General features: G+C 35.8%; 1 protein-coding gene across 1 annotated transcript in view; it reads right to left on the bottom strand.

Annotated features, from left to right (window-relative positions):
* The window catches only part of TTC6 (tetratricopeptide repeat domain 6), a 217,405-nt gene that overhangs the window by 149,448 nt on the left and 44,830 nt on the right, over positions 1 to 23,127 (bottom strand). The window contains exons 2-3 of the mRNA XM_059055640.1: positions 7,404 to 7,496; positions 1,680 to 1,889 (exon numbers count right to left, since the gene is read on the bottom strand). Of these exons, the coding sequence (XP_058911623.1) occupies positions 1,680 to 1,889; positions 7,404 to 7,496 (303 nt within the window). The remainder of the gene's footprint in view (positions 1 to 1,679; positions 1,890 to 7,403; positions 7,497 to 23,127) is intronic.

Below are 23,127 nucleotides of genomic sequence, written 5' to 3' on the forward strand. Positions count from 1 at the left end.
TGAGAGTAACAATAGGGTTGTTATCAGGGGAAAAAAATGATAGCATATGCAAAATACTTAGCAAAGTGGCTGAAACATGGTAAGCACTCAATAAATTCTAGTTACCTTAGGAAATGACTGTTTTACCAAAAATAAATAATTTTGCATATTTCTTAATAATATTTAATATCAGCCACAGCAAACCAAAACAATGAACATCATGGGACTTTTTCAATGAGGGATTCAAATTCCTGACAGGCCACTGTGGTTAAATCACTGTCCAGAAAATCCATTTCCTTCTTTGAGACATTTGGTTAGGTAGCTAACCATTTGCCCCTCATTTTATTTCCAAAGTCCCAATGTTCAGGAAGGAGAATAGATAAAAACACTACCTGTACCCACAAACCTAACACTCTTTCAAGACGCCATTGTTTTAAAAGATGCCTTCTAAGTTCTCCACACCTAGAAGGTGTCAGCCTAACACACAGGCTGCACCTGCAGTAGTTAGCAATGAGTGGGGTTACTCAGCCTTGGCAAGCTTCACTTCATACCCCAAATGTGAGCTTTAGGAAGACAGCATGACTTCTGATGGAGTCATTCACCAATCACAGCATAAGTCCCTTCCCCCGACAGCAGTGGTGTCACGTGTTACTTGTGGATCTTCCTTATGATCTATTATTGCAGGAAGATCCGTATGCTAGAGTCATGCAGGATGAACCTAAGAAAGTAGAACTTGAGAAATTAATAAAAACCAGGAGGCAACTGTACTAATCCAGCCATAAGGTCAACTGTAAAAGGAAGAAAAAAATTATAAGCAATAATATTTAGGAGGAATCTAGGCCTTGGAGGCTGATTATTTTGTGAGAGGCAAGAAAACAATAAGGTCATGGATAAATCTAAGGTTTCAGAGTTGGGATTTTGGGGCAAAAGTTGAAGAACTGTTAATGTCTAGTTCACTTGGGTGAAGCACAGTAGTAGGATCATGGTCATTGGTGGGGTGGGGAGAGGGAAACCCAGAAGGAGAGGGACTGACTAGAAAAGTTGTTTACCCAAGAAGGAGTATCCATCTAAATCTGTCAGAATAGACTGCTGGAGATAATACCAAGATAGTAAGCTGTAGTTCAGGAAAAAGTGGCTTTTTAAAAAATCCTAATAATAATATATCTATTTTTAAATAAACTCATTTATGCAAGTCAAAAAGTGACTCAAATTAAAGAAATGTACTAAGTAAATAATAGTAAGGCAATATACAAATATGGTAAAATTATGAAAATTATGCATAAATAAAGTGGAATAAAATTATAAATAAAATAAAATTCTCACAGTAGGAAAAAACTCAGGAAGTAGGATAAACCTAAATGGGGCAAAGGCTACAAAGTTCACCCAGTCCAGGTCCCTGGGCTACAGGTTCCTGACTCTCTCAAGATGGTAACAGGAAGACTCTTGGTCAATTTCTGAAAGCCCTGAGGTTCCCTCACTCCTTAAAAATCTTTATTCTCTCCCCGGAGTTGCAATTAGGTTTGACACTAAAATCTCTGAAAAAACAGAAGTACCCTTTTCCCAAATGAGCAGCTTTCACATATAAGGCCCTTTTTTCAGGGTGAACCCTCCCACAGGCCTTGGCCCTTTCTGGGCCATATCTTCACACCTACACATCCTCAACTCTCATAACTCTGTTTCCAACATAAGTAGTGTTTTACCTTTAAAGACAGCCGCTTGGTTGTTTTTGAATCACCAATGGGCTGTTCACCTTCCAAAGGTTTACTTGATTCATTTGATGACTGAACTTCTAAAGTTTCCTGAGGCTTAAATAATATGCTTCCTGCATCTGAGACTCCCCATTCCGATAGGTCCTCTTGTTCAATCTGGAAAATACTTGATGCAGCTTCAGGAAGCTTCTCAAGCACATTCTGTTGGGAAACGTAAATGTACAAATATGCTCTTTTTATTGGTCCTTCCAAAGTTTTAAGTTATGCAATGTTTTCTCTCTGACAACAAATGACTATGAAAATGCGTAACTGAAATTAAGCAGAGGTAATAAGTGAAGATTTAGAAAAAGAAACTCAAATTGACTTAAGAAAAACATGAAGCGTGGCAAATTATTTTCCTTGGCCCTTGTCTCAGAAAATACTGCTACCCCCCTGTATTATGCAACAACTCTAAGGAAATAACAAGACTCCAATCTTACCCTGATTCTTACCCACACTCACACAGAATCAAGGCCCACTGAAATATATGACCTCTGCCCAACCTGAGGTTCTTTGGTCCTAAGCAATGAGATGCCTGCTAGCCAAATGCTCTTCCAGAAGCATGACTTCAGTCCCTCAGAGAAGAGCTGACACAGAGGCCCCAAGAAGACCACCCAGACACCCCAGCTCCATGCCAAGCCCTAATGAAAAATTCTCACAGAATATCACTCCTACACCTGTTTTGTGTTTCTTAAAAAGGTCTCACTGACTTAATGTGCGTCTCACCAAGCCTTTAAGAAAGTATCTTTATAGATATATTTTGGGTATTACCCAATTTTAAAGCAAGATTATTTGGGATTATGAGCACTGCCTCAAATTAACAGATGAGAAAACCAGTCTGATTTACATAGGATCTGAATTTTATAGAATGACTTGAAAATGCAATTGTATCACTTTGCTCTCTGGCACACTCATTTGCTAATAAGTAAAATAAAGGGTAAAGATGGCATATAGTAGTTCCAAATACTATTTAAGTTTCTTTATTATGTGGGATAGGATGGCTAAACCAAGAAATATACTTTTGTAAAACATAACTTTAATCTAGAGCTCATGTTTTTATAAAGCTACTCAATGGTGCTGGGGAAACAGTAAGAGCTTTGTAACTAGACAGGACTTTATACAAATCCTGGATGTGTCTTATCAATAGATGTGTAATCTTAGTCAAGTTACTTAACCCTTTTTAGCCTCATTTTCCTCATTGGTAAAAAAGGGGTTAAAAAAAGTCCTTCCATAACATGGCAGAACAGCTACACAAGGGTAACATGTGAGCCTATATTGTCTACCTATGACAAACTCATTCATTTTATGTTCCATAGCTTTTGGAACTGTTCATCACTCCCTTTCTTTTGACCCTGTCTGCTCTTGGCTTCCTCAACACACTCTCCCAGGGTCTAGCTGGGGAGACTGAATAGATGAAGGTTCCACCCTTCAAAAGCTTGAGAGGGAAAGGGTAATCCTCCAGCTTCAACTGACCCTCTCAGAACTCTGCCAGCCTCACCTATCCAGAAAGCCATTAGTGATCTTATCACTACCCTGTGGCCTGCTCTATTTTAGCATATATCACGCTATATTACATTTGTCTAAGTAATCATCACTATAATTGTCAACATATATGAGCATTATCTCATTTAATTTTAATCTTCACCACAACACCATGAAGTAGAGGAACTCTTTGTAATCCCATTTTATGGATGAAGAAACTGAGGCTTAGCAAAGTTAAGTAACCTGCCCAAGGTCATACTGAGACTAAGTAGCAGAACAGACTTTGAACCTAAACACCCTGAATCCAAATTGTACTCTCTTACCCTTTTTTTAGCCCACATAATAGACTACTGGTTCTCAAAATGTGCTCCACAGACTCCTGACGGTTTAGGCCCTTTCAGGGGATCTACAATGTCAGAACTATTTTCATAATAATATTAAGGCTTATTTTCCTTTTTCACTGTGTTGACATTTACATTGATGATGGAAAAGTACTGAGGAGTAAAACAGTAAGTCAATACGTTTCAAGTAATTAACACATGAGGTACAAAATCATGCAGGGGGTTAAAGGTCTGTTCAAGGAGCAAGGTAGAACAATTAATTTTAAAGTAATGATACACAATAAGTTCATTTATCTGGTTTCAGATTCTCCACTGTAACTAATCTTTAAGAAACTATCACTTGTGGAGTTTTGGTGTATTAACAAAGACGACCATCCATAACTATGTAAAAAAAAGGTTATTAAAATGACTCCCTTCTAGATATACAGATAGCCAACAAACACATGAAAGAATGCTCAACATCATTAATCATTAGAGAAATGCAAATCAAAACTACAATGAGATAACATCTCACACCGGTCAGATTGGCCATCATCAAAAACTCTAGAAACAATAAATGCTGGAGAGGGTGTGGAGAAAAGGGAACCCTCTTGCACTGCTGGTGGGAATGTAAATTGATACAGCCGCTATGGAGAACAGTATGGAGGTTCCTTAAAAAACTACAAATAGAACTACCATACGACCCAGCAATCCCACTCCTGGGCATATACCCTGAGAAAACCATAATTCAAAAAGAGTCATGTACCAAAATGTTTATTGCAGCTCTATTTACGATAGCCAGGACATGGAAGCAACCTAAGTGCCCATCAACAGATGAATGGATAAGGAAGATGTGGCACATATATACAATGGAATATTACTCAGCCATAAAAAGAAATGAAACTGAGTTATTTGTAATGAGGTGGATAGACCTGGAATCTGTCATACAGAGTGAAGTAAGTCAGAAGGACAAAAACAAATACCGTATGCTAACACATATATATGGAATCTAAAAAAAAAAATGTCATGAAGAGATTAGTGGTAGGAGGGAATAAAACACAGACCTACTAGAGCATGGACTTGAGGATATGGGGAGGGGGAAGGGTAAGCTGTGACGATGTGAGAGAGTGGCAGGGACATATACACACTACCAAATGTAAATTAGATAGCTAGTGGGAAGCTACAGCATAGCACAGGGAGTTCACCTCTGTACTTAGTGACCACCTAGAGGGGTGGGATAGGGAGGGTGGGAGGGAGGGTGACAAAAGAGGGAAGAGTTATGGGAACATATGTATATGTATAACTGATTCACTTTGTTGTAAAGGAGAAACTAACCCACTATTGTAAAACAGTTATACTCAAATAAAGATGTTAAAAAAAAATTAAAAAAAAAAAAAAATGACTCCCTTCTAATCTGTATCAGACTAGACTTACTTAATATACTTCAACCAAAAGAACACATACAACAGATTGAATGCAAAACAGATATGAGAATCTAGTTCTCTAGTAAACCAGATATTAAAGACATTTGCAAAAAGTGTGAGACAATCTTACTCTTCTCACTGAATTGTTTTGTTTTGCACATTATTTTTTCCTAAAAATATGTGTTATGTTAATGCGTAACAGGCTGGTTATTATTTTAAATGAGTGAATAAATAATTTCTGTTTTTCTCAGTTTCAGTTTCTAGTATGGTAAATATTGGTTGATTGAATCCACACAAACAAAAATTCCTTTGGGTCCTTAAAATATTTTTTAAGGGTTTAAAGCCATCCTGAGACCAAAAATTTTGAGTACTTCAAAACCTTCAAGTTTGAGAATTCCTTAAAAAAGAAATTGTGTCTCACCTGTCTTTTATACCTCAAGCACTTAGAACATTGTAGAACTTGTGCAATTATTTGTGAATGAATGAAAGGAAATTATATACATTTTTTCTCTACTATGTAATTAGTCTCTATTTAGAATATTTATTAAACAGTATTGTACTTTGTCTCTTTATAGACTGGTCTACTCTATACAATGAGTTCCTCAAGCGCAAGAGCTATATTTTCTATCTTTGTATCAACCATGTCTAAAACAATGCTCACCACATCACAGGAAAAGGAATGAATGAATTCCTTGATTTTTTGGTAAGTATGAGAGGAAATCATTCTCCATGATGATTCAAAAACAATTATATTTAAAATGGTGGGTACTTGGAAAGATATTGCATTAAGAATGTTCTTTTTTAAAAGAAAATAAATTACATCAAAGAACTAAGAGCACTTTGGCCTGTGGCACTGAGATGCTCACAACTGAGGCTGCCATGCTCTAACGGTAGGGTGCCTGGTACCACTTAGAAAGAGCAGACCCTCTCCAGATGGGTGCTTGTTGGCCAGTGCTGCACAGACAAATCTTAGTCCAGGAAGCATCTACAAGTCTAAGGGATAGCTAGATACAATGAACAGATAGAGTTCTGTTCTCTGGCACAGAGCAGGTACCCCAAAAATGTGTTTGGAATTAAAGATACCACAGAGGAGCTTTTTTACCATGACTAGGTATCAGCTTAAAAGGTATTATACATCTAAAGAAGTGGGAAGCTTCCTCTTAAAAAGCCAGTGACCAGAAGAGGTCCAGTAATTGCTTGTAAATGTCAAAGCTGAGGGTATGGTTCCTACAGAATTACAAAGCAATTAATATTTTTGCTTAAATATTTATTCTAAATAATCAAGATGATGTATAAGCTAGGTATCTGGTAACTGGCCTTTTTCATAGTTTCCTTCAAAGTGGAATAATCTTTTCTTATACTTTATATGAATATTCAGTGAATGGTATTAAGTTTATCCTACTAATGAAGATTTCTATTTTTCTGAACCTAACTGATCTTGTATTATCAGTTTACTATACCTATTAGAAACTTTCAGTTCAGAGGTTTTGATATCTACCTGTAAATGGTGTCACCTAGAGGCAGCTACCCTAGATATCAGCTTTAAGCCCATAGCATATGTGGTAAGGCTTAAAAATTGATTTATCCACATATTGTGCCATATATCCTGGGTCTTGAGACAGATGATGAGAATATAGAGGAGAAAAATATATGATCTCAACCCAGAAGCATCTCAAACTCTAGTAGTCAGCCATTTGTAGTAACTCTAACATTACAGGATCCACGATTTGTGTGAAAAGAAAAGATTCAATACATTTTCTAAACATGATATATTATCCTAAAACTGAATTGTGATCTGAATTTTTATGTGTGTGGAATCATATTTTCAGGAAATAAAGGAGCTTGTTATTTAATGATATCATTTTACAAATCCTTTGTAAAAGATGGATCATCGTGCCATCATTTGTTTCAGGTAAATGTGGACTACACACAGGGAGGCACTTCCCATTCACAAGGAATATGTTCCAGATTGCTTTGAATCCCATAAGTATTTTGCCAATGATGGATGAAAAGGAAGTTCTATTTCTGAAACAAACTTTTGTCACCAAGTGTCCATATTTCTCTACAAAATATGCCCCTTGTCAATGCTTTTCACAATTCTTCTAGGTAAATAAAGAATAAGGTGATGCTTTCTTAGAAGTTAATAATTTTTAATTAATTCTCCAGCTACCTTCTAGATCTAAATGTCTTTAGACCAGAAGAATTGTTAAAATCTTTTCCTTCTGAAATGAGTTTTGGGCCTTAGCTCCGAAGGTCTATGATAGGCAGCAATGGTGAGCCAAAATAGCCAAGACTTTCAATGTGGTATTAGATTAGATGTGGTTACAGTTAAACACGCCTCTAAAATAAGTCAGAGGAGAATATTTTTAACTCTCTAGATAAACATTCAAGCAACAGAAGCAGACTATTACCTCAATATAGGCAAGGAGGATTTTTATTAAAGACTTTACCATTTGAGGTTCCTTAATACTTACCTGCAGTCCTTGCTCTTCTTGCACTTGCGGTGTTTTTGGCCAGTACACTTTTCCCATTAAAGAAATATCCTTGAAGGAGAAAAAGAAAACAATTAAAATAATGTCAATTTTAAAAATCACTGAGACATATTATTCAACACAGTAAAATGCTAGTCAATATAATGCAGTAAATGAGAAATATAGAACAAAAGATACAATAAAAATATTTTGCCTATTGTTCCAATTTTAAGGCTTTTTAAATTACTGGGCTCTATAGATATATCATCAGATTTAATAAGACAATTAGGTAATATTCAATCAGATACCATAAAACACTGCTTTTAAATGGCTGCACAAGAAAGATAAAATCAAAAGTAAAATTTAATCTAACCAAGAGCGAGAAGGAATATAAATATACTTTAACTGTTAATGGGGGGGACTTCCCTTGTGGTGCAGTGGTTAAGACTCCGTGCTCCCAATGCAGGGGGCCCGGGTCCAATCCCTGGTCAGGGAACTAGATCTCACATGCCACAACTTAGAGCCTGCATGCCACAACTAAAGGAGCCCACATGCCACAACTGAAGATCCCACATGCCAAAAGGAAGATCCTGCACACGGCAAGAAACTGCATGCCGCAACTAGACCCAGGGCACCCAAATAAATAAATAAATAAATATTTTTAAAAAACGTTAATGGGTAGAACTGTTAGTGTCATTTTTATCATTACTAATGCTAATTGCTATGATATATCCTCAACTCAGTTGAAGCGGTAAAAAGATAGTGCACAACAGTGTCTAACAATGAATAGGAATAAAGAGACCCAGCTTCTGCCCAAATTGTAAAGTCACAGACCAGACAGCAACAGGCAAGTTATCTTGCTTCCCTTTACCTCAGTTTTATCATCCTTAAAATGGATGCTCATGACTTTTTAAGGTCTCTTTCTCCTCTAGCCTTTTAGTAATGTCAGTAGCAAAATATGAGCATTCCTTGTACTTTAAAATACTGCTTTTCTAACTTTGCTTAATTAAAAAGATTCAACTGAGGTTACTAGCTTCCACTTCTGCTCACTTGTCAAAAATAACTATAAAACTAGACAAAATACAAGGACAACTCTTAGGGTTGGACAACAGGCAATGCAAGACTATAATGACTAAGAGAATGGAAACAAAAAAGGTTAAGAGCTAAATCACCCCAGATTTCTGCCTTACACAATTTCCAGACCACAACACAAGGAGAGAGAAATCACACAGAGCCCAGGTATCTCACTGAGTTAAAGAGACAGAAATTAGAGTAAGGAAAAGACAAAGAGGGTAGAATTTGTAGGGCACATTATGGGGAGGAGGGAGCTGCATAGAGAAAGAGCTCCAGAAATCTGCACAGAATCCTTGAGTCTTTGGCTGAACACCAATCTGCTTGTACAATGGTGAAACCCATGCGGCCAGACAAAGAAAAACTGCCAGGGGGAAAAAAAGCAATTACCAAAGAGCTGAAGCCACAATTCCCAGAGCTCACGCAATGCTAGGAGTCATTAGATCTCCCACCAGACATTCTTAATACGTGGTATTGGGTTGGCCAAAAAGTTTGTTTGGGTTTTTCTGTAAGATCTTATGGAAAAAACTGAATGAACTTTTTGGCCAATCCAATAAATTCATTACAAACCTCAGATGGATCATACATTAGTCCTAGAGTAATGGCTTCTCTGGACATTGACAACACTTTAAAATAATACTTTAAAAGATCAAGCTGATCTTCAAGTAGCTTAACTGCCTAACAGAACAAACTCTGACCCTTTGTAAAGGAAGACAACAAAATCCAGTACTCTACAATGTAAAATTCACAATGTTCAGCACCTAATCAAAGTTACTAGTCATATGAAGAGGCATGAGTCTGTAACACATAACCAGAAGAAAAAAACAGAAAAAGACCCAGAAATAGCAGAGACATTGGAATTAAGAGATAAGGATCTTGTAACTTCTAACATAAATATTATAAATTTCGAAGATGTAAACATAATGAGGAGCAAATGTAAGATAAAAAACAGAATCAAATGGAATGTCCAGATAAAATGTCCACTATCTGAAATAAAAATTTCACTGAGTGGCATAAATATCAGAGAAAATACTGCAGAAGAAAAGATCATTTAAAGACATAGCAATAGAAACCATACAAAATAAATCACCTAGAGAAATAAAAATTGAAACAAAATTAACAAACAATCAAACTGACATATATTTAATTAGAGTCACAGAAAGGAGGGTGTGAAGAGAGCAGAAAATATTTGTACAAAAATAAGCCAAGGGCTTCCCTGGTGGCCCAGTGGTTGAGAGTCCGCCTGCCAATGCAGGGGACACGGGTTCGTGCCCCGGTCCAGGAGGATCCCACATGCCGCAGAGCAGCTGGGCCCGTGAGCCATGGCTGCTGAGCCTGCGCATCTGGAGCCTGTGTGTCCAGAGCCTGTACTCTGCAATGGGAGAGGCCACAACAGTGATAGCCAACATTTTTCTAAATTTGATAACAACTATAAACCCCTGGTGCAAAAAGCTCCATGAACCACAAGCAGAAGCACACAAAGAACACTGTGCCAGGCACATTATAATCAAAATGAAAAAAAAAACAACAACCAGTAATACAGGAAAAAATCTTAGAAACATCCAGAGAAACAGTAAGTACAAAGACATAAAGAATTACTGGCAACTAATTACCACAAATTAATTCTGCAGGTTTCGTGTCAGAACAGTGCAAGACAGAAGACAATAAAGCAACATATTTAGAGTACCTGTACTGAAAGAAAACAATTGTCCATATAGAATACCATATCCAGCAAAAATATCTTTTAAAACTGAAGGTGAAATACTTTTGTAGCAAACACAATGTGAAAAATTTATTGCCATCAAACTTGCCCTACAAAAAATGTTAAAGGAAATTCTTCAAGCAGAAGGAGTAAAACTTGAATGCACACAAAGAAAATAAATGATAAAATGATTTTAAAAGTGGGTAAATAAAAAAGACTTTTTCCCTTTTTGAAGTTTTTAAAAATATAACAGACTGTTTAAATTTAAAATGATATATTTTGAGATTCACAACTTATATAGATATGAAGTATACACAAATGAGATCACAATAACAGAAGAAGGGAAAAAGAAGTATACCGCTATAAGTTTCTTATACTATATATGATTTACTGGGATCAGTTAAATATGCATATTGTAAACCCCATAGCACTCACTAAAACAATAAAACAAAAAGGTAAATAAGCTACAGTATGAAATAGCATGAAATGCTAAAAATTAATCAAAAGAAGGCAAGTAAACAGGAAAAAGGGGGCAAAGAACAAATGTGACAAATAGAAAGCAAATAGCAAGATATAAATACAAACCCAACCATATCAATACTTGCATGTAAATAGTGCTAACCACTCCAATTAAAAGACAAAGATTGTCACACTGCAGAAAAAACAAGATCCTACTATATGATTGCTATGGTAAACCCACTTTAAGTATAAAGACACAAATAGGTTAAAAGTAAAAGGATGAAGGAAAATATAACATGCAAACACTAGCATAAGAAAACTGGCATGGCTATATTAACATCAGACAAGGCAGACTTCAAAACATGAAGTATTAGAAGGAAAAATTGGGTCACTGCATAATAAAAAAAAAAGAGTCAAGTGCCTCAGAAGACATATAGTATGCACTGATGACAAAGATACAAAGGGCACGAAACAAAAACTAAAAGAACTGAAAACAGAAGCAGAAAAATTTGCTATTATAGTTAGATATTTCAAACAAAGACTATCTGGCTCCAAAGACTACACTTTTTACAAATATAATAACTAAACAGTTAATTTTAAATGTGAAATCCTACAAAAAATTCTTCACCTTTTAGCTTTATAAATACATCATTAAAGTATAAAAACATGACAACAATGAACACCAAATTCAGGATATTGTTCACATCTGAGGTGGAAGAGAATTACTGGAAAGAGATAAAAAGGGGGCCTCTACTTTACTTGTAATTTCCTATTTATTTAAACAATCTGAAGTGAATATGGTAAAAAAAATAAATTTTGAAAAATCTGAGTGAAGAGTATGTGTTCTACAACTGAAATATATCATGATTTAAAAAAGATATTTCTCCACATATTAATGTAGGTAACATAAAAATGTCAAAAATGGATAAAAACATCCTAATAAAGAAACCTACACCTTATATCACTTGTAAACATAAATGCAAAAATCCCCAATTAAAATACTTGCAAATCTAACTAATCAGCATATTTAGAAACAATGCATCTTGACAAAGGAACTTTTCCCCCAAACTGGATGGATAATTCATTGCCAGTTTATGAGATTAACAGATTAACATAGAAATTCATATGATCCTTTCAATAACTGCTGACAAAAATCATCAATAAAATTCAACCTATTTCTGAGTGAAAAGTAACTAGAAATATATTAATTAGACCATATATTTGGTGGAAAAAAGAAAATCAATTTAAAAACGATAAGACCAGAGTAGAGGTAAAAGGCATGCCTAACAAATTCAACAAATGAAATTTCATACCAGCAATAACCAGTTAAGATCCCATTCTCAAAATAAAAGTTAGCTATTAATATAAGCAATGAAATGAATGAATCTCAAAACCATTGTGTTGAGCACAAAAGGCCAGGTTAAAAGGGCATCAAAATGGCCAAAAATAGCCTCTCCAAACTACCCAATAAAATAAGTATGAAGACAAAAATATATGAAAATTTAAAGTATTTGTCTAATAAGTCCAATGTCCTTCTTCAATGACAGTTTCTATTAATTTTTTTCTGTGTATGGGCCATATTTTCTTGTTTATCTCTGTGCCTCATAATTTATTGTTGAAAGACTTATAGTAACCTAAGGAGCACTTGTTCATCAAAGACTAATGAATCTCAGTAAGAACAATAAGTTTTTTACTGTTGTAACTTTCTATTCCCATACTCTTCTGTCCAGCTCAGCTGTAGCCTGGAAAAAGAAAGATAACAATAAAATAAATATTTTAGTGACTAGGCCATATAAATGTGTAGTTTGATTGTTCTGAGTCAGTCTCAGCCTATCAGTAGTGATGCTATCACCTAGAAATGCTTGTGAGCACTCAACTGGGCTCATACTATTTGTGGCAAGCCCCCACAGACATTTCTCTGACTGGAAGCACCATTATGATTGCAAGGTATACCTCAGCAAAACCATCTGGGAACTTTGAAAAAACAGCTTATTATTTATGAGTCCTGAAAGATATACAGCGTACCTGGGGCCACACAGTGAGATCACAGGCAGATAGAGAGAGGGGGTTGTGGGGAGAATGGACCTGGGGTTCTGACTTTATTAGTATAAAGGGTGGGGTGCCCAGGGTTTTACAGGTTCACTCACTATTGATGAATTTAAAACATAAGGGTGGGAATCAAAGTGTTCAGTCAAGCAGTCAGTTATCTAGATCAACCAGAGATTTCCAAAAGGGGGAACTTCATGGGTGAGGTGGTCTGGCTCTTAATCTAGTTGTGTAGCTGGCAATGTGTTTATTCAAGATGGATGTCTTTGAATTGGATGCCTCAGGAATCAAAAGTTTAATGTTAGGCAATTACATTAAAATCAAAAAAGCTAATTGTCAGGCACTTACACTGCACTGAAGTGCATACCAAGGGCTGTGCACATGCTCAGAAAAGACCTAGAAGCCCTAAGTTTCCACATCTGACTGACCTTGAGGCTCTAGGAAAGCTGGAAGTGAGGGCTAGTGCAGAGTTCTAAACTGCCAACCTGGGCACTGAAGGTGTGTTCCAACACACAAAAGAGCCCCTTTAGCAAAAACTGAAAGACATTGGTTCCAGGCATTCAAGGACATCTATATTCAGTTATCACCTGATCACTAAGCTTAGCAAGCAGAGACTTCAGTGGCCATACATGACTACAAATACAGACTTTACAAAATTAGTTCAAGAAAGCCACTAAAAATTTTTAAATGATAACAATAAAAATAAGAACTACAACAGCAAAACAGCAACAACAACAAACCCTGGGGGTGGAGGGGAGGACCTTATTTCCACAATTATCACATTATATTATTTTAAATGACCGATTTATAACAAAAAATATGAGATATGCAAAGAACAAAGAAAATATGGCTCAACACAGGAAACAAGACAATCAAAAGAACCATCCTTGGGGAAGCGCAGACATTGGACAAAGACTTTAAATCACCATGTCTAAACAACTGAAGGAAAGTATGACAATAATGTCTCATCAAACAGACAATATCAATAAAGAGATAGAAGCTATAAAAATGAACCAAATAGAAATTCTGAAAAGTTCATTAACTGAAATGAAAAATTCAATAGAGGTTCTCAGCAGAAATTTGAGCAGACTGAGAAGAAAAATTGGTGAAGATGAAGATAGGTCAGTTGAGGTTATTCAGTCTGAGGAACAAAAAGAAAAAGTAATGAAGAAAACTGAACAGAGCCCTAGAGATCTGTGGGACACCATAAAGTAAAATGGGAGTTCCAAAAGAAGAGGGGAAGGCAGAAAGGATATTGGAAGAAATAATGGCAGAAAATTTCCCTGGTGAAATCATCTACATATCAAAGAAGCTAAACACACCATAACTAAACTGTCAAACTATTCAAAAACAAAGAGAAAATCTTGAAAGCAGCAAGAGAAAAGCAACTCATCACCTATAAGGAATCCTCAGTAAGATCAACAACTGATTTCTCATCAGAAACCACGGTGGTTAAAAGGTAGTGGGATGACATATTTAGAGTGCTAAAAGAAAAAGAATGTCAACCAAGAGTTCTAAATCCAGCAAAACTATCCTTCAGAAATGAAGGAGGAATGAAGATATTCCCAAATAAACAAAACTAAGAGAGTTTGTCACTAATATAATTGCCCTACAAGAAACACTAAAGTGAGTCTTCAGGCTGAAATGAAGACACAATAACTCAAATACACATGAAAAATAAAGAGCACCGGTAACAGTAAATAGGTACATATATAAGACAATACAAATAAAATTTTTGTTTGTAACTTTTCTCTCCTATCTGATTCAAAAGAAAAATGAATAAAGCAATAATTATAAATATGTTTTGATGGACACATATTGCATTAAAAATGTAATTTACATGACAGCATCACAAAGAGTGGGGAACAGAGCTATACAGGAGCAAATTTTTTATATTATTGAAATTAAGTTGTATAAATCTGAACCAGATTATTATGTTAGGATGTTAATTATAATTTCAAAGGTAACCATTAAGAAAATAAGTTAAAAATATAAAGTAAAATAAATAGGGGATAAAAACGGTACAAAAAGAAACCTACAGCTTTTCATACTTTTCATTAGTTCAACATTTTAGAAAACCGTACCATGGGTACTGAAGATTACACTACAGTGAAATAGAGATTCCATAGGGAAAGCTTAATAGAGCCAGGAAGTGAGACTCAGAGCTTGGCAAGTCAACCTACTCAACAGATAGGGCTCTGGAAAACAGTGCAGGGTAAAAGAAGCCCACAAACGCATTCAGTTCATAAACTTCTAGACTTTTTTTTTAAGGTCATATAATTTTAATGATTTTTTTTAAATTTTGTATTTTATATTAGAATAAACTTCTAGATTTAAAGAACATATTCGTTTCATGAATAAAGAGAAAAAGGCAACTTAAGGCCTATGGAAAACCATTGCAGGATAAGGGAAAAGAGACAACACTCTGAAATACCAAAGGAATAAATTTTTTTTTAATTGTGTGATGTGCTCAAAAGATGCAAGAAGATATGAATTCTGCCAAAAAATACAGAAATCCATGCAGAGTAAAGATAATGAGTTGAAAACTGCAAGATAAAAATGAAACAAACTGAATCAACTAAGAAGTTTCAAAGAACAATAAAATGCAATAATAGTATTAAAATATTTAAATACATCTTAAAAAGCAGATTTTAAAATATGTTAATGAAGAAAATCAAATCAGATGGTAGAGGACAAATTATAAGGTCTTCCAAAATATAGAGGAAAATGACAAAAGGGCAATGGGGGGGATGGAGGTGGAAGCAATGGGAAGATAGTAATGAAATCAGAGAAAATGAAGAGACAATGTGAGGATAATTGATTTTTTTAAATATAAAAGTAAGTTAAATAAAAGCAAAAGTGAGTAGCTGGATACAAAATGATTTAACTGATTTTTTTTAAAGGTGTAGGTAAGTTAAAAAGGGTTTGCGTTGTCATGTTCCAGGGGAAAAAAAAATCAGTGAAAATAAAAGCACACCTAAGTATATGCTATAAAATATTTAATAAGAAATGTAGCAGATGTGTAAGTTTGTGTGCAGGAAAAGATATTCTGACAGATTCTGGAAGCAAATGCTGACCTGTAGGCAGAGTTCCCAATGGTCAATTTGGGCAGGAAATGCAGAGAGGGTTTCAGGCAGACAACAGTGGGAAGGTTGGATGATTAGGAAAACACTGGAATCTGTCTCAGACACTGGTTCCTGGTCCTTAGAAGCTTCTACAGACAGAAAGTAAAGGAACACTTTTCACAGGTGACTCCATGAAGCTAAGAGACACACAAAGAACTCCTTGACAATGAGCCTACACAAGAGAGAACTGGGACATCCTCTCCTTTTGGCTCAGAACTCTGCATGTCTCCTTTGCAGTGGGGATCACAGATTATACTCAGCTCAGAAAACCCACCATACATGAAAAAACCTTCTAGAAAAATTATTTGAAGATGCAATTAAGTGCTCCAAAATAAAAAAGTATAAAAATAGATGAGTAAAAGTGGTATACAATGAAACTTTAAACATAAATAAGTCTAAATAAGTTTTAAATGGCTAACAAAACTGAGTGTAAATGTCAAGAATTACATTTTAAAATACAAGCAAACTACTAAAACCGACATAAGAGAAAGCAGAAAATTTGATCAGACCTATAGCAAGAGATTGAATCAGTAATCAAAAACCTTCCAACAAATTAAAGTCCAAGACCAGATGGTTTCACTGGTGAATTCTATCAAACAATCTTTCTCAAACTTTTCAAAAAATAGAAGAGGAAACACTTCCTGACTCATTCTGTGAGGCCAGCATAACTCTGATACCAAAGCCAGATAGAGACATTACAAGAAAAGAAAACTATAGACAATTTTTGTTATGAATATAGATGCAAAAATCCTCAACAAATTACCAGCAAACTGAACCAGCAGCAAATTTTAATGATTATGAGACATGACCAAGTGGGGTATACCCCAAGTGTGCAAGAATGGGTCAACATACAAAAAGCAATCAATGTAATACACCCCATTAATAGAATGAAGTGGAAAAAAAAAAAACCATGATCACCTCAATTGTTACAGAAAAAGGATTTGACAAAATCCAAAACGCTTTTGTGGTTAAAACAGAAACAAAAACAAAAAACACTCAAAAAAAAACCTGGGAATAGAATGGAACTTCCTCAACTTGACAAAGGATATTTATGAAAAACTGAGGGCTAACATTATACTCAATGGTAAAAGACTGAAAGTTTTCCCCTAATACCAGGAAAAATGATGCCCAATTTCACCACTTCTATTCAACATAGTACTGGGAAGTCTAGTTGAAGGAATTTGGTAAGAAAAAGAAATAAAAAGGATCCAAATTGCACAAGAAGAAGTAAAATTATCTTTATTCACAGATGATATGATCTTATATATAGAAAAATTGTACATAATACCAAAAAACTATTAGAGCTAATAAATAAATTCACTAAAGTTGCAGGTACAATATAAAAATATTTTAAAGTATTAAATTTCTATACACTAACAATGAATAATCTAAAAATGAAATTAAGAAAACTTTCCATTTACAATAGCATCGATGAGAATAAAATACTTAGGAATAAATTTAAGCAAGTAGATACAAGACTTCTATAAAACATTGCTGAAAGAAATTAAAGAAGACCTAAATAAAAGAAAAGACATCACAGGTTCATGGATGGGAAGACAATATTGTTAAGATGGCAAGATTCCCCATAGCAATCTACAGATTCAATGCAATCCGTATCAAAATCCTAAAGGCCTTTTTTTTTCAGAAATAGAAAAGCTGATCCAAAAATTCAAATGGAATTGAAAAGCACCCTGAATTGGCAAAACAATCTTGAAAAAGAAAAATAAAGTTGGTGCACTCACACTTCCCTATTTCAAAACTTACTATCAAGCTACAGTAATTAAAAACTGTGGTGCTAGCATAAGGACAGACATCTAAATCAATGGAATAGAACTGAAAGTCCTGAAATAATCTCATCCAACAGTTAATATTTACAAGGGTCCCAAGATCATTCAAAGGGGTATAAATCATCTCTGCAAACAGTGCCAGGACAACTGGATATCAACATGGCCCCCCCATCTCACATGTTATACAAAAATTAACTCAAAATAGATCAAACACCTAAGCGTAAGAACTATAAAATTATTAGAAAAAAATGTAAGGGTAAATCTTCATGACCTTGGATTTAGTAGTAGATTTTCAGAAATGACACCAAAAGCATAAGAAAAAAAAATTTGTACTTCATCAAAATTAAAAATTTTCGTGCAGGGGCTCCCCTGGTTGCGCAGTGGTTGAGAGTCCGCCTGCCGATGCAGGGGACACGGGTTCGTGCCCCGGTCTGGGAGGATCCCACATGCCGCGGAGCAGCTGGGCCCGTGAGCCATGGCCGCTGAGCCTGCGCGTCCGGAGCCTGTGCTCCGCAACGGGAGAGGCCACAACAGTGAGAGGCTCACGTACCACAAAAAAAAAAAAAAAAAAAAATTTCGTGCATCAAAAAGTGAAAAGACAACCTATTGAATGGGAGAACAACCTATTTACAAATCATTTATCTGATAAGGGTATGTATCCAGAATATAAAAAGAACTCTTAGAACTCAACAAAAACAAAAAAAATTCCAATTAAAAAATGGGCAAACGATCCCAGCTTTGAAGTTAATAATACTCTTTGGAAATAACACTAGTAATTTTGAAGTTGGGGAAAAGCAAAAGGAGGGAATCAAAGGAGCTCTCCTGATTATTTAGCTTAAGAATTTCCCTCCCTCCCTCTTCCTACCTGTTGTAACTCTTCTGATCACTCCACTCTCTCTGACCTTAATCCTAATACTAATCATTCTTTAGTGTCAACTACTTCAGCACTTCTCACACAAGTATGCTTTTCCTCTCAGAATCACTTGTTCGTCATTAATATTATATTACTGTGCAACAGAAAACCGTCCAGTGTTCTTTCCTTTGGCAGAATCTTGACACTAATATGCAATAAAAATATTCCGGGAGTTGAAGCACTAACTCTCTGCTTTAGAAAACCCTGTGATTTATTTAGTGAAAGTGAGAAGGAAATCACAGGAGAGAAAATAGCCAATAAATTTTCGTTTTTATACAGTCAAAAAAAATGTGCAAAGGACTTGAATAGACATTCCTCCAAAGAAGATATACAAATAGCCAACAAGCATATGAAAAGATATTCATTAAGGAAACACAAATCAAAATCACAATGAAATACAAGGACTTCCCTGGCAGGTCAGTGGTTAAGATTCTGCAGGGTGCAGGTTTGATCCCTGGATGGGGGACTAAGATCCTACATGCCACGCAGTTCAGCCAAAAAAAAAAAAAAAAAAAAAAAAAAATCACAATGAAATAGCACTTCACACCAGATAGAATGCTATAATAGGAAGAAAAAACAGACAACAACAAAAGCTGGTGAGGATGTGGAGAAATTAGAACCCTGATATATTACTGGTGGGAACATAAAGGGTGCAGCCACAATAAAAAAGTTTGGTGGTTACTCAAAAACTTAAACATAGAAAGAAAAAAAAAAAAACTTAAACATAGAATTACCATATGATCCAGCATTTCCACTTTTAGAAAAATGCCCAAAAGAATTGAAAGCAGGTATTCAACCAGACATTTGTACATCAGTGTTCTTAGTAACACTATTCACAATTGCCAAAGGGTGGAAATAACCTGAATGCCTATCAACTGACAATGGAATATTATTCAGAAAAAAAAAAAAAGAAGTGAAGTACTAATACATGCTAAAACATAAATGAACCTCAAAATTATTATGTTGAGACACCAGACACAAAAGGTCATATATTGCATGATTCCATTTATATGAAACATCCAGAAGAGGTAAATCCCTTGAGACAGAAAAACCAACTTGTGTGCCAGGAGCTGGAGGCGGGCAGTAGATGGAGAGTGACTGCTTAATGCATGTGGGATATCCTTTGGGGATGATGAAATCGTTTTGGAACCAGATGGAGGTGATAGTTGCTCAATGTCGTGAATGTACTAGATGCCACTGAATTGTGAACTTTAAGATGGTTAACTTTATGTTATGTGAATTTCACCTCAATGTGAAAAAAAAAGTGATTGGGTTTGATGAGCACCTGAAAATATTCCCTGCTCCTTCAACACTTCCTTATATAGCAATAAAATTTATACTTGATAATACTAAGACATTGTCCAATAACAAAAGAACTTATTTTGCTTGTCTGTATTATAGTAAATTTATAGAAATAAAATTCACATTTGACATTTTTAAAAGACATGTAATGTAAAAAATAATGATTTATTGATAACAATTTAGTTAGTGTTAGATCGAAATTTTAACATAAATTTAGTAACATACATGAATGTGGAGGTAACAGGTAAGAGGTAGTCTCAAGCGAGAATCACATGAGAAGGCACTGTGATAAGATGATTGAGTACACATGCTTTGTAGTCAAACTGCTTCAATTCAAATCTTAACTCAGTCACTTTAGGGCAGACTTGAACAAGTTACTTAATCTCTCTGGGCCTTGGTTTCGTAAAATGGAGATAATAATAGTACATATCTCTTATGTTTATTGTGAGGAATAAATAATACATGAAAACAAAAAATCTTATATGTAATAATAGCTATTACTGTTCACATTGAAATAAAAAACAAAATAAGGATGGCTATTGTCACCATCATCATTTGTTATTATACTGGAAATTCTAGATATGAAATAAATAAAACATAAGATTATAAGAATGATTTAACCAAATTACTGTGATTTAAAGAGGCTATGACTATATGCCTAGAAACCCCAAAAGAATCTATCGCAAAAGTATTAGAAATAGTGTTATCTAGACATAAAATCAATTCACAAAAACCAAATTTAGAAAATGAGAAAAGGAACAAAAGTCACAAAAAGCAACAAAAAATATTAACTACCAAAACAGTACCTTAACAAATGTGAGGAAAACTAAAAAACTTTACTGAGATATAAAAACTGCCTTGAATCAGAAATCTTGGATTTAGGACTAAGAATAAAAGCAAAGATAATTCTTTAAAGAAACACAATTAGTATTTTGTCTAACATGTATTAATTCTATTTTGTCTCCCCAACTGAGTCAGAAACTGTAACGAGTAGCATTGTTCTGCATTTTTCACAGGGTCTGGCACAGTGTTGAACAAATGTTTTAAAATTTGAAAATGTATAAAGCCATGAGCAGTCCAGCTTCAAAATCCTAGATACATTTTTCATGTGTTTCTCAGGGCAGTTTCAACCTGTGGCGTCTAACTTAGAATCCAAAATGTCAGAGCTGGAAGGAACTTGAAAGATTAGTAAAGTCTGAAGGAAGCCCAAATTTCACAGACATCGAAACCAGAGCTTTAAGCCCCAAAGCGTGCTGGGTAGTATTCAAAACAGAGTCCGTGGTCTTTCTCCTAAACTGCTTCAAGCAGATGGACCAGCAACAGAAGCAGCAGTGTTCCGCTGGACTTTTAGGCAGGGCCAGTATTTTTTCAATCATCTTTTTATAGTGATGGGGAGGGCTTCCCTGGTGGCGCAGTGGTTGAGAGTCCGCCTGCCGATGCAGGGGACACGGGTTCGTGCCCCGGTCCGGGAAGATCCCACATACCGCGGAGCGGCTGGGCCCGTGAGCCATGGCCGCTGGGCCTGTGCGCCCGGAGCCTGTGCTCCACAGCGCGAGAGGCCACAACAGTGAGAGGCCCGCGTACCAAAAAAAAAAAAAAGTGATGGGGAGAGCAACTTCCCCCTACTCTTCCTCAAGCAATCCAGTTCTCCCCAAATGACGCTTGCTGCTAAGATGGAGGCCAAAGTGTATTTCTACCACATACTCTTTTATGGTTTTGTCAGCACTCATTCAAGGTGCACGGCCTTTAAATAACTCACTATGAAGTTCAAGTTTCAGAAAGAAGGAAAGAAAAGACATTTTTATGGCCCTAAGCAAATACTTGTCCACACAGGTTATTTTCTTGAGAAACTGCCCTGATTTGCATTGACTTTCTCTTGCTTCCCGCAGGCAAAACCCTGCCGGCATTGGCCTGTAGAATCCTGCTTACAGGCACAAGAATGTGTCAAAGCTGCTTTGCATTCATTCTTAACCACATTTGACTTTTTTTTTAATTAAACATTTTATATGATTGATCTGGATGGCTGGCCCCTGTATTCAGTAAACTGCCAGTTCTAAAAAATATGATTTAAAAAAACTGAACCGGAATGGCAGCCATATAAATGTAAACATCAAAATTGCTACAGACACTATCTATAACTAAATATGTATGGTAGCTTTTCCACAAAGTCCTAACAGAATAATGTCCATTCCTTAAGCCTGTTCAAAAAAATATATTTCCAGAATACAGTGTTTCAAGTGGATTTTCACTTCTTATATCACATTTCTGATAGGTGCTGTATACTATAAAATTATATAGTGCTTTTAGAAAAAAATTATTGAAGTATTCATAAAAGGCCTGTTTAATCCAGGTCATCTAAAACAGAGGCAATCAATAAAATATCTTCAGAATATGATAAAGCCTACAGTCAAGTAACACACTATCCTTTACTCCCTGACATTCTTACTAGGGAAGACAACACAAAATCTGGGCTTTTCCTTTCAGAAGCCTATAAATAAATTTGTTAATATGTCTGCTTCTAGCTTATAGTATCTGCTGTATCAGATATGACATTCCTTTGAATTAAGCACCAACTATTTAGTGAGTTATAGCCAGCTATGTGACAGCTCTATGCTACAGAGCATCAAGGCTAGGAATCCCAGAGAAATATGAGGCAAGATGCTTTTCTTCAAGAAGTTTACAATCTAGAGACTTCCCTGGTGGCGCAGTGGTTAAGAATCCGCCTGCCAATGCAGGGGACATGGCTTCGAGCCCCGGTCCAGGAAGATTCCACATGCCGCAGAGCAACTAAGCCCGTGCGCCACAGTTGCTGAGCCTGCTCTTTAGAGCCCGCAAGCCACAACTACTGAGCCCACAAGCCACAACTACTGAGCCCACGAGCCATAGCTACTGAGCCTGCATGCCACAACTACTGAAGCCTGTGCACCTAGAGCCTGTGCTCTGCAACAAAGAGAAGCCACCGCAATGAGAAGCCCGTGCACCACAACTGAAGAGTAGCGCCCGCTCCCCACAACTAGAGAAAGCCTGCACGCAGCAGTGAAGACACAACCCAGCCAAAAATTAATTAATTAATTAATTTTTTTAAAGTTTACAATCTAGTTAGAGAGCTGAAAATAACAGACTAGAAACAATGTTTTTTCAAATGCAAAGCAATGTATTCAATCAAGAATAATTATTATGCACAGGCTCCAAGTTCAATAGGGATTCAGTTTATATAGAGAGATGAGGATAAGTGTATAAATACAAGAAAATGCACCAGTTCCAATTATGCCATTGGGAAATAAAATTGGGGAAGAGC

Source organism: Kogia breviceps, chromosome 3, assembly GCF_026419965.1.
Source record: "Kogia breviceps isolate mKogBre1 chromosome 3, mKogBre1 haplotype 1, whole genome shotgun sequence".
NCBI lineage: Eukaryota > Metazoa > Chordata > Mammalia > Artiodactyla > Physeteridae > Kogia > Kogia breviceps.